At 54.3% G+C, this 12,968-nt stretch overlaps 1 protein-coding gene across 1 annotated transcript; it reads left to right on the plus strand.

Annotated features, from left to right (window-relative positions):
- The first annotated feature begins 55 nt into the window (after positions 1-55).
- LOC130706164 (thimet oligopeptidase-like) lies at positions 56-4,081 on the plus strand. The gene is given in 9 exon segments (XM_057537493.1): positions 56-306; positions 527-732; positions 936-971; positions 974-1,269; positions 1,271-1,516; positions 2,559-2,634; positions 2,740-2,900; positions 3,396-3,632; positions 3,846-4,081. Coding segments are annotated over 9 exon segments (1,665 nt in total). The 3' UTR covers positions 4,002-4,081.
- Positions 4,082-12,968: the final 8,887 nt, after the last annotated feature.

A 12,968-nucleotide genomic window follows, 5' to 3' on the forward strand; every position in this document is an offset into this window, starting at 1 on the left:
TCTTCCCCGCACACACCACTGGTGCTTGCTCGGCCTCACGGGTGATGCGGGGGGCATGGGGAACAGTCCTGTGTCCCCACCTTCTTGGGCTGCAGACAGGCCACGTTGGTCCTGTGGTGACTGGGGGCTCCCAGGAGAACCCCACCGCAGAGCCGGAGAGGTGGCCCCAGAGAAGGAGGCGTACGCCTGGGGCCGGGCCTCACCAGCCAGCCACGGGCCACCTGCAGCAACAGGCCTCTCGCCGTCCAGGGTCTGGGTGTTCGGGCGCCGTGGGGATGAGCTGCTGTCTGCACGGCAGCCGAGTTTGTACTGTTGAGCCCGGGGAGGCCCCTGGGTGGCTCCTGGAGAGCCTGGCCCCATTTCTTCCTGCCCTTGGCCTTAGAGCTCATCACGGTTCACGCCGTTTCTGGTTCCAAAAGGACCTGTGTTCATAAAGACCACGTGTTAGGACAGCACCAAAGTGTCTAGAAATCCGGGCCAGGAGGAGGAGGCCCGCCAGTGGCCTGAGAGCCCTGCCCGCCCACAGAGACCTGGCCCGGGGCCCGTGGGGAGGGCGTGGCCCACGGTCCCCAGGGCTGGCCGTCTCTGGGTTCCAGGAGAACTGCGTGATCCTCGGGGAGCTGGTGAGGCTGCAGGCTCAGGAGTCCCGCCTGCTGGGGTTCAGCACGCGTGCCGACTCCGTGCTGGAGATGAACATGGCCAAGACCAGCCAGGTGGTGGCCACTTTCCTAGGTAACCCCGCCTCCACCTGAGTCCCAGTGGGGACGGGGGTCAGGCGGACCTTGACTGGATGTGGTGCTGCCTGAGACCCCACTGTGTCAGCCCTTGGGGGTCGCCTTCCCCAACCCTGCATTCTGCCTCGAGGGGCGTGGGGTGGGGGGCGGCTGGGGGGGCTGCCACAGGGACATAGCCGAGCCTCTCCCCTCCGCCCGCAGATGAGCTGGCCCAGAAGCTGAAGCCCCTCGGGGAGCAGGGGCGGCCGTGATCCTGGAGCTAAAGAAGGCCGAGTGCAAGAGGTGGGGCTTGCACTCTGACGGGCCCATCAACGCCTGGGACCTGCGCTACTACATGAACCAGGGGGAGGAGACGCGCTACCACGTGGACCAGTACCTGCTCAGTGAGTCCTTCCCCATGCAGGTGGTCACGCGCGGGCGGCTGGGCATCTCCCAGGAGCTGCTGGGGCTGACCTTTGACCTGGAGGAGGGCGCCAACATGTGTCATGAAGATGTGAGGCTCTACACGATCCGGGACGTGGCCTCGGGCAAGGTCATCCATCGGCAAGTTCTACCTGGACCTCTACCCTCGGTGCATGCGTGGGGGAACCTGTCGGCCATGGGCCGGGGCTCCTCTGTGGAAGCAGGGCCTCACCCACGTCCCTGTCCAGGGAAGGGAAGTCCGGGCACATGGCCTGCTTTGGCCTGCAGCTGGGCTGCCTGCAGCAGGATGGGAGGTGCCAGATCGCCATCGCGGCCATGGTGGCCAACTTCACCAAGCCTACGCCCAACCCACCCTCCCTGTTGCAGCATGATGAGCTGGAGACCTACTTCCATGAGTTCTGGCAAGCGATGCACCAGCTCCGCTCCCAGGAGGGTGTGGGCGCGGGGCTGCAGGCAGGGGGCGGGGAGGGCCCGGGCTCTCCCGTGGTCCTCCAGCAGGCCCTGGCCACGGGATTCTTCCGCTGATGTCACCCCGCACGTGGCGACGCCCTCAGTGTCAGTTTCCATCATCAAACCCCACGCACTGGGCGCGTAAACAACGGAAGTGGATGTCCTCGAGATTCTGGAGGCTGGAAGCCCCAGATCAAGGAGTCAGGACTGGTTCCCTGCATGTTAAATACATGTATTCAAGAGTTGCCTTCAAAAAACACAAAGGAAAAGAAAGGCACGTTGCCTGCGAGTCTGGTGACAGGCGGTGATGAGACCCAGAGGGTAGGCTCTGGGGCCGGGAGCGCCGCGCCCTTTGAAGCCCTGGTGAAGCTGCCAGTCTCGGTGGAGGCTCAGCAAGTCCCAGTGACTTCCCCACGGCGGGGGGGTCCCCAGCTGAGCGTCTGGGCCCAGGACCCAGTGCTCGTTCAGTCTTCCTGCGGTCAGCCCTTCGTCCTGAGAGCGATGCTCTCACAGGCTGCACCGGAGCGCGTGGGGACACTTTACTGAGCTGTGCAGCCGTCACTACTGCCCTGTTTTGGAACATTTCCCTCACCCCAGAAATGTCCCTCACGCCCTTAGTTACCATTCCCTCCCCTCCCCTGCCCCTGACAACCAGGAACCCACTCTGACTCTGTGGATCTACCTGTTCTGGACGTTTCCCCTCAGTGGGGTCACACCCTGTGTGTCCTTCTGTGTCTGACTTCTCTCGCTGAGCATCGTGTTCTCAGGGTGCATCCACGTGGCAGCGAATGTCAGGGCTTCACACCTTTGCGTGGCTGAGGGACGGAAAACAGACAAACGAAAAGAAAGGCACGTTGCCTGCCAGTCTGGTGACAGCCGGTGATGAGAACCAGAGGGAAGGCTCTGGGGCCGGGAGCGCCACGCCCTGTGAGGCCTTGGCGCTGCTGCCAGTCTCGGTGGGGCACGGGCAACGCCGTCCCCAAGGGGCTGCGGGACAAGCTCATCAAGTCCCGGCAGGCCAACGCAGGTGCAGCCGGGCCGAGGGAAGGGAAGGGGGCGCCCGGACCGCCCGGCTGGAAAGCGCAGCCTGGACACAGTGCCAGCCCCCCGTCTCCTTCCTCCCGCCCCCCAGGCCTCTTCAACCTGTGCCAGATCGTCCTGGCAGAGGTGGACCAGGCCCTGCACACGCAGACGCCCGTGGACCCGGCCCAGGAGAATGCCCGCCTCTGCCAGGAGATCCTCGGGGGCCCAGCCATGCCAGGCAGCCAAGCGCGAGCCGGGCCCACCTTAGCGGTCGGTTGGCGGCTACTGCCCAGGTCAAGAGGATCGTCTGGTGGTGTGTGAAAGGGGACCGACTGACAGGCTCTGGCCGAGGCCCGGTGATCTCTGGCCTCTTCCTGCCTCGGTTCCTTGGCTGGTCCCTCCAGCTGTGGCCTGCGGAGTCCGAGGGTGGGGTGGGCGTATCTGCACGTGCTTTCTGGAGAGCCTGCAAGAGGCAGGAGAGGGCTTCTTAGCCCGGACGGAACACGTCGACGAGGTTTGCCCGTGTGTGTCGGTGTGGACACGCGGTTCACTCCCTCGTGAGCGCTTTAACCCGCACTCTCCCCGTGCTGGAGGGCGAGCCCTGACTCATCCCTTGGAGCCTCGGGCAGCTGTCCTTGTAAGAGGCTCAGGGATGAACCCTCGTGAGCTTCAGCAGAAAGTCGGCAAAGATTGATCTGTGTCCCTCCACTGAGTTGCCCGCAAGGTCCCCGTTTTCTAGAAGTGTTGGGCCAATACTCCCTCTAGTGGCAGGGGACTCAGACAGGGCTGTTTGAGGCCCCCGCTCTGGGGAAGGGGCACGGAGCGGCCAGGGGGCCGGGCAGGAGCCTCTCCGCGTGTGTCCCAGGGACCCACCTGCCTGCGACCTTCGGCCGCCTGGCAGGAAGCTACGACGCCCAGTCCTATGGCTACCTGTGCAGCAAGGTGTACTCCGCGGACACGTTCCACACACACTTCAAGCAGGAGGGCGTCCTGAGTGGCAAGGTGAGAGGCCGTCCTGCCGCGCAGACCAACACGGAGGTCCTTGGCCTGGACCTAGATGCTTGTGCCGCCCGCCTGGACCTGCCAGGCTCTGAGGGCCCTGCCCTGGACCTCCTGCTCCCCTGCCCTTTGTTCAGTCACAGCAGAGGTGGCCACACCCACACCCTCAGTGAAGGGGGTGCTCCACCCTCCTGCAGTCCCGCCCCCTCTCGGCAGGTTGCCATGGACTACAGAAGCTGCATTCTGAGGCCAGGCGGCTCCAAGGATGCCAAGGGCATGGGGAAGCTCTTCCTGGGTTGCGACCCCACGCAGGATGCCTTCCTCCTGAGCAAAGGGTTGCAGGTTGAGGGCTGCAAGCTGCCGGCCTGCTGACGGCACGGGGTTCTGCCCACCCAGGCGGGCCCGGTGCCTTAGCGCCCCGCCGGGGCGGGGGAGGGGCCACGTGTCCTCCCAGCCCCTGAGTCCCTGACGGCCGGCCTCGGCCAGAAACCTCCACCTGGACATGTCTGGAGAGCCTGGCGTCAAGGCTCCCCCTTGTTGCACTAATGCAATCCCTTCCTGGGGAGCTTTCCTGCTTACAAAATGGTTCTTTGAAAACGCAGCCATTAATAAAAAGACTCCACTCCTGGTCTCTGCCTGCGGTCCCTCCCACAACAGGAGTGGCATGGGGGCCGTCACACTGGGGGGAGTTCTGACCTTGGTCGGGGATCAGCCCTGCGGCCGTTGCAGGCTGCTCTCTGCTGGTGTAGCGTCTAGGTCACTGGGAGATGGCTGAGCTGTGGGGTGAGTTCAGACGGGGATGGCTCCCCCCACCTGGCCGGGCGGCTCTCCAGTGAGGGGGTGTCAGGTTCCTGCCGGCCTCTTGCCTGCCCGGCACTGTTTGGCATATCGGGGGCTGTGATCAGCTGCAGCTGGTTCTGGCGGTGGGCACAGCTGCGGGAAGCCCTGCTGTGGCTGTCCCTGTCCCCGTGGCCGGCCGGCTGGCTCCCTCCGGGCATCGGCAGCTGGTGAAGTCTGGACCACAGCAAGGGGCCGCCTTCTTGGGACCTAGCGATTCTTCCCAAAGGCCTTAGGGAAGTGGTTTGGTGGCAGTAGGAATTCAGAGAGGGTGCTGCCCCACTGGAGCGCTAGGGTGGGTCTGGACAGTCCCGTGTGTCCTTCCCTGGCCTTTGAGCTCCTCGGGAGCCCTGCCTCCGGCCCTTCGCCCCCACAAAGGACGCCAGGCAGCGGAGCGAGGGCGCGGGCGGCGCCCCGACCTTCTCCCCGTGGCCCAGGCGGGCAGGCTGTGCCACGTTCTGTCCTCCCCTCAGCCTGCCCGCCCGTTCTCACCCACCCTGGGCCAGTCGGCTGTGGACCAGGCTGTGGTGTCTGCCCTTCTGCAGACCCGGCTCAGCTCCCTGCACCCACTTCTGTGCCTTCTGTGTTCTGGGCTGGTCGCTGGCCCAGAGCCGGTGGGCAGGCGTCCCGTGGCCGGGAGGGCTGTTCCTGCGAATTCCCTGGGGCTCGAAAAGGAGCACAGCCGGCCTTCCATCCGGCACTTCTCGATGGACGTGGAAGGGGCGTGTCAGGGCCTGGGGGCTGCTCATCTTCCCGTGCACCGAGCCCCCCAATGGTCCCCGTGCAAAATCCAGGTGTGGCGTTGGCACCCCAGCCGTGTGCCGGGCAGTCTGTGGCGGGTGCCACAGGCCTCGGGCTGGTGGGCCACAGGGTTCCTGAGCGACAGGTCAGCACTGAGAGGGTGAGGCCTTTCCCTGGGTCCAGGGCCCAGACTGACGCCGGCTGGAGGCCCCTCCGCTCACCGCCCGCACCCCCCAGCCCCTGCCCTCACGTGAGCCCCCAGGGCTGAGCTCAGGTGTTGCATGCCCAGGCTCCCCGGCAGCCCAGCCTGTTCCCACTCCTCCGTGGTCACTGAAGGCCTGGGAGGCAGGTTGCCCCACAGAGACTGCTGTTCCCCGAGCCCTGGGCAGGGGGCAGGGAGGACGGGCACAGGGCCCTGCAGGGGTGTGGTCGCCGGGGCAGCCGGAGCAGCTCCACACAGTAAGTAAGAGCATCTCACCAGAAACAGTGCGTTTCTCCAGCCGCCCTGGGACCTGAGCTCAGGTCCTGGGGCAGGAAGGAGCAGCAGTGCAGCTGTTAGCTGTCACTGGGGTTCGACTGTGGCCCAGCGCCACCTCTTAGATCCTCCCCCGTCCCCTTCCGGGGTTGCGACCGGACCCCTGCCAATCGGGTTCTCACTCCTCTCCATCCCCTACGCCTGCTCCATGAAGGTGGAAGGAACACATTTTTTAAAAGGTTGGAGCCTGGGCTTCCCTGGTGGTGCAGTGGTTAAGAATCCGCCTGCCAATGCAGGGGACAAGGGTTCAAGCCCTGGTCTGGGAAGTTCTCACACGCTGCGGAGTAAGGAAGCCCGTGCGCCACAACTACTGAGCCTGCACTCTAGAGCCCGCGAGCCACAACTACGGATGCCCGCGTGCCTAGAGCCCGTGCTCCGCAACAAGAGAAGCCACCGCAATGAGAAGCCCACGCACCGCAACCAAGAGTAGCCCCCGCTCTCCGCAATTGGAGAAAGCACGCACGCAGCAAGGAAGAGCCAACGCAGCCAAAAATAAATAAAATAAATAAATAAATTAAATAAATAAATTTAAAAAAAAACATATTAAAAACCTATTAATGAGATTTTAAAAAATAGTCAGTCAGTTAGTTACTTAGTTAATTGTGCCGGGTCTTAGTTGCCACAGGCCAGCTCCTTAGTTGTGGTAATCGGATATTTTACATTCTTTTTTGTTCCTGAACAAAGGCCTCAGAATCCAGTATCTATTTGACAACGCTCACAGCATAGCTCAGCACGGAATAGCCACATTGTTTTTCTTTGGCTGCTATGTACCAAACAGCCTTTTGTACTGTTTTACCAAATGCATGTATTTAATACCTGTTTTAAAAAACATAGTGAGATCTCAAAACTTTAAATTGACTAAAGTAAGATTCTCTCTGTAGTACTACTTATTTGACCAACACCACCTGATAACACCGGTGTGGTGCACTGAGCCTTACTCTAGCATATCGGGATAAACCCTGTTGCGACAAGTGTTCATCCTCCAGGTCCCCAAGGCCTCTCACACACTGCCAGTGAAACTGCTTCCTGCTTGGGAAAGAGTGCCCCAGTTCATTTCTTCAGAAGCTTGAAGGCTATGTAAGCCCTCCAAAAGGTTAGAGGGCAAAGAACAACTCTAAAACTGGCACATTTGTTTAAAAAAAACACTTGTCAATATTACAAGAGCCAGCTTGCTTTCCCTTGTGACACGTTTTCTTAGGAGGCAAGGGATGTGGCCATGTGACTTGGACAAGCTGTTTCCCTCTGTCTCAGTGTCCCACCTGTGAGTGAGTAGTCTGACTCAACTTAATGACAGACATCTGAATAAGGATCATGAACAGTGGCATCTAATTTCCAAAATAAAAACAGGAGAATGAGTATGTCTTTTACAACAGGACGTCAAGTCTACTTCAATGATATTAATAGCCTTGAGTCCAGTGCTTCTCGCTCAGTGCAATTGTGCCCCCCAGGGGACATCTGGGAAAGTCTGAAGGTGATTTTGGTTGTCACAACTGGGAGGAGAGAGAGGGAATGTTACGGGCATCTAGTGAGTAGAGGTCGGGACCTTGCTAAACACTCTACGATGCACAGGACTCACACCCACAGCAAAGGTTTATCTGGTCCCAAAAGTCAATGCCCTGCTTGAGAAACCCTGCCTTAGAGCAAACCACGGATACTCAACTTTAGCAGGTAACAGGGCATTTACTACCCACCTGTAAACCTACAGACTTCCCGACTTACACAGCTAATCCAGTGGCAGGAATGAAATAGATAGCGTGTGACCATCTGGTATTATCTAGCTTTGCCCCTCAAGTCACATGGGACAGTGCTAGAGACTGACATTTTCTATATTGGAGGCCTTTGGCAAGCCACCAGTTTTCTAACCTAAAAAGTCGAAGCAGCATTATTACAATACACATAGTAACACGACAACTCTGCTTTTATAGAGAGATTAGATGTGGGAAAGGAGCTTATCTGACATCAGAAGGAAATGCTTTAAATGCATCATATCTGCGGTTTGACTGTCAAATCTTGACAGATGGAGAGGTAGGAAGGTAGACAGGAGAGAACACACCAAAGTTACGGGCCTGCTGAGTCCTCGGGTCTAACCATAATACACTTCGTACTGCCCTGGGTCCAGGGGTATGTTCTAACACCCTCTCTGTCACTTATGGTCCATAGACAGACCAAGTGTAAATTCACAATTACCAGCAAGTGTACCAAAATAAGGCAGAGTTAAGAAACTTAAACGCGAGCCCTACCTGGTCTTTTTCTTCTTCACCGACAGAATCACCTGATTTTGCTTTTTCAGGGTCTTCCTCAGGTTTCTGTTTGGCAGGGCTGTCACATACAGTAAGGCCAACTGTTAGCTCAGCCAGACCCTAGACTTGCAGTGGGCACAAAACAACTTATATTCCTCCCTACCAAGAGTACCCTCTGTTTGGAAAGATTCAGGGCATGGACACCCTCTTCCCTCCAAGGAGAAGACCTTTTTGCCAGGACATTAAAATAAGCTTCAAGCTTAATGTTTCTTTGGATGACAGGTTTAGAATACCACCGTTTTGCAAACCCTAAGAAATAATGGATCTAGACTTTGATCAACGGCTGCTAGAATCACCGAAGAGACATCACATGCCTCTGATGGACAGCCCCATACCGTCAATGAAGCCGCACAAAATAAAGCTGGAATCTGATCAGGACTCTAGACCTAACTACCAGTTGACAGAAAACTGGAGACAAGGGAACACATTAACCACCAAAACGATGCAGTCAGCCAGACCTAGAAGCTATTAGACAAAAGACCTATTTTCTTTAAATAAATGGCAAGAAAATAAGGAATCTATCACTTGAAAGGCTTAAGGAACAAATCAACCAAACTCTGTTACACAAGGGGAGGTATGAACACTGCTAAATATTTGTTAGTAAGCAACTGTTACACTTTATAAGGCATGTTTTGTCTTCTTCAAAAGACTGTTTGCTAGATGTTAGCAATTATAGCAAAATATGAATAAAAAACTTGTCAGAGAAAGAGACCCTGTCATCTAGAAATATCGTATTTGTGGATAAGATGACATGTCCGATTTGTTTCAAAGTAATCCAACTGGGGGGACATGGGTGTGTATGGACTTGTAATCCATTTGGAATAATTTTCACTTGGAGCCTATGGGGGTATAGATGAAACAACAGCCAGGAGCTGTTAACTGTTGATACTGGGTGATAGGTACACAGGGGTTCATTTTACTATCCTTGGTATTTTGTGTATGTACATTTGAAGTTTCCGATGCTAAGAGTAAAAATGGATGAGGTCTTCAGAAATGCTGTTCATGAATGTCTAAAAACAGAATATCAAAAGGAAAACCTAAGCAATGTGGAAGTCAGAATTACTAAGTTACATCCTACTAATTCTATATGTGTTTTACCAAAAACAGTTGGCCCCTAAAATGGGGGCTGTCCATTCATTATATACTGACCCCCTTGTGAAATGAGATGTGATGGTGGTCTGCCTGGTAGTTTGCCTTGTAATCCTGGGGCTACATGAGACTTCAGCTGCTTACAGAAAAGAAACAACAAAGCCACTATGAATAAAGAGTTCACCGCCAAGGCACAGTTCTTCAGCATCACCAAGCTGGTGCAGAGACCAGGTTCTGAGGATTAAGCATCCTTCTCTTCTGATTCTAAGCAACCACCGTCTTCATAAAGTCATCAAATTAGCACCTGCCAGTGTGCTAGGCCATTTTAACACAAGCTCTCGTATGAAGGGCCCAACCCTGAGACGGACAAGGAAACAGAGCCTCTGCTTATTTCGTCAAACGATGAAGTGGCCAAGCACCTGACCTGAGCTCAAGTCCCAGGCTCTTATTTTTAAAAATTCCAGAAGAGTTACTCTGACTACAAGCGGGGAAGGAGTCTAAGAATAAATGTTTAGCTTCAACAGGCGTGTAACTTACAAGTCATAAATATCAGCAGCTCTTGTTTTCTTATACCTCATAAATTCAACCACATTTGGGGATCTAATGCTCTATAACTTGGTCGAAGACAAAAATTTCAAGTATATATCTAAGCTAGTTAGAAGTATACACAAGAGGGAATTCCACGGCGGTCCAGTGGTTAAGACTTGGCACTCTCACTGCCGAGGGCCCGGGTTCGATCCCTGGTTGGAGAACTAAGATCGTACAAGCCGAGCAACACAGCCACCCCCCCCCAACCCCCCCCCCCAAAAGATACACAAAAAACAAGTACTGCCGGTGGAGGGGTTGTGTGTGTGGGGAACAGACAGACCCTATGGCACCGAGTCTGTCCTCCCCTTAGGCGGTACCAGACTCCAACGAGGTCAAACGAGTCAAGTGCTCTTACATTTTGTTTCTCCATCGGACTTGCTTCTCCTGGGCATGCAAAGTTTGGAAACAGGTTTGGGGGACTTCTTTTTCTCTGTTATTTCCACTCTGTGCTCCTCACCACTTGTCTGGCTCCCGTTTTCTAGACATCCATTCACTTCCCGACTCAAAGCATGAGCTCCGTTCTCCAAGGACAAATCTGTATTTAAAAGGGATTTGACTTTAGCCAGGTAGACCTCCTACAGCAGGAAAGGATAATTTAAGTAGAAGTGAATGTAAACAAGTGGCCATGAGAGAATAAGGAAACACATGCGCTTCCTTTATAACTATCAGGTAACAGGGAGAGGTGGGATTATCCTGCCTCCCTGGTCACAGACAAGTTACATGGGAGGAAACGTTTTCTAGCCGCCGAGATGCTGACGACTTAACCTCTGATAATTTTTCTTTATGTAATTTGGTTTCCAAGTCACATAACTGATTCTTTATTTCTGTCTGCAGAAATTCAGGCAAGAGATTCCATTTCTCCTTCACGCATTCCTAAGGGAAGGATATAGGTTTAGAAGTCTCCACATTCCCAAGCTATGAACCAATGGACTAATACACAAATAGTTACACTGCCTGGTCACATAACAATGACTGAATGGCAGGCAATGCTGAGTCGGCCAAAAAGAAAACTAAATATTCACAAGACATGTTCCTGTTGTTTTCGTTAAGATCATATCACACCATCTCCAGAGTGGTGAAAAATGGAAAGATTAAAGGTGAAACAGACACATAATAGCATACTAGAACAAACCTGATTTTGAAAAACAGTGTGACCAGGACAAATTATAATCCAGACTTGATGGTACAGAACCCAGACTGGGAAACTCGATGAGTTACCAAAAGCTAACCAATAATGGCCTATTAGTCCAGCACGTTAGACAAAAACATCCACGTTATCCTCAACTTCAGGGAAAAGAGAGCCAATTCCACTTAAATTTGTTTTTAGGAACTACATAGTGTCTGTCAAATGGTCACATTTGATCATAAATTTTGTTAAGGTGGAGATTTCCTTACCTTTTCTGTTAAACTATCTCTTTCCAAATCTTTGAGCCTGGGGGAAGAAAAAGGGAAGAAACAAGCGCTTGATCAGCAACATTGTCTACCTGTAAGAATACCACAGTTTAAAGAACTTTGGAAAGAAGTTTAACATGCATGTTAGAAAAAAATACAATGGTTTTTCCCTCCCCCAGTGTCTAGAATGCCCTAAGGTAATGCCTACACGTTAAGAAGTTATTTTCAATATGAATGAGGTCCCCCTTTGGGGGGATGGTTTTCTGATGGTGGTAAGAGATGGTATAGGAGCTCTAGAACAACATTTTTTCTTTTTTTTTTTTTAACGTTATTTTAAAGACACTGGGAAAGGGGAAGCAGGTCACACAGTTGGGTTCCTTCCCAAGCTAACTGACCTATACGGTGGTCTTCCTCCAGTTGGACCTGACAAGATTTCATAGAAGGGCATACAGAGGTTAGCAAGAGTGGACCAGGGTGACAGGATGCTGTGGGGAACAGCCAGCTAACATTCGCAAAGGCCAGGATGGGGTGGTGGCAGCATTCTGAGGAGGAATATAGGAAAATGGAGGAGTCAAGGCATCTGGGGCAGCAGGCGGTGCCCACACACGAGCAGGAGAGATGAAGCTAGAAAAGTTGGCTGGCGCCTCACCCAAGAGCTCATCCTTGCAAATGTTTGTACCCAGTCATTCAGAAGTGCAGAACTGTCATGAGTTTAGCTGGAAAATCATGGCCTGATTTGGTTCTTGAAGATTAGTATCTTGCCTCTTTGGGGAGGAAGGCAGCGAAAAGAAGAAAGGAACAAAACTAGAAGACACCGAGGAAATGGGGAGGCTGCTGTTCCTAGCCTGGGTGCTGACTGTGGGCAGTTGGGTGCGAACAGGTCTAACCAGCTGGGCGAGCGCCCCTCAGCAGAGGGGCAGCACCCTGGGCAGGCACTGGGCCTCCACCATCTATGGATCCTCCCCTCCAGCACCCAGGCTAGGTACTCAGTTACCAGCAGCCCGAAGGGCAGGAACAGAGCTCTGCCAGGCTGGCCTTCCCAGAGGGCACGTGTAAGCAGCACAGCCAGGAAGGTGAGCGACAGGCTTTGCTGGCTTGTCGGGAAGGAGGGCGACGTCTGGTTCGGCACGGCTGGAGTCAGCGCTAGCCTCCCCTCGGACGCGGGCACTGGGCCCCCGGTCTCAGGCTCACACAGGCCTCCAAAGCCCTTCCCTCAGGATGGCGCTCAGACCCTTCACCCAGCCCACCCTCCCGCCCCAAACACCAGCAGGTCAAGCACCACTCAGAGAAGGGGGCCTTTAAAGGGCTTTAGAAAATCTTAGAATCCGGATATGGAAGCTACTATGTTTCACCTGTAGCTGAGAGCTCTGCTCCCAGAGCACAGGATGGCTGAGGGGGGCGAGATGGGAGGGTCTCGCTGTGACCCCCAGGCACCGCTGGCCTTTTCAGCCACATGCCTGCATTCCTTGGAAATACATTTCATTAACAGCCAAACAGAACACCCTGAGAAACAGGAGGAATTATTGGTTCGTTTCAACCCTTAGCAACAGTGAATTTTCACCACCGGGGTATTTCGTCTGCTCTCTGCAATGCGCTGGAACTTTCCTTTGGGCTAAACGTGCCTCAGCTGTCCACGGCACCCGACACACTTGGCGACTCCTAATATAGGCCTCCTAATGTGCATGTGGTTAATACTGGCTGTTTTAATTTTAGCACATCGGAAAACATAAGGGGTATAAGTTCTAGTAGCATTAGAAACAAGAAAGAGTTAACCAATTCTAATAGTAGCTTTTCCTTTTCGACCACTTCCCAAAATTATAGTTCTCTTTTTCTGTCTAGCAGTTTTGGATGGTTCCT

Source organism: Balaenoptera acutorostrata, chromosome 21, assembly GCF_949987535.1.
Source record: "Balaenoptera acutorostrata chromosome 21, mBalAcu1.1, whole genome shotgun sequence".
Classification (NCBI taxonomy): domain Eukaryota; kingdom Metazoa; phylum Chordata; class Mammalia; order Artiodactyla; family Balaenopteridae; genus Balaenoptera; species Balaenoptera acutorostrata.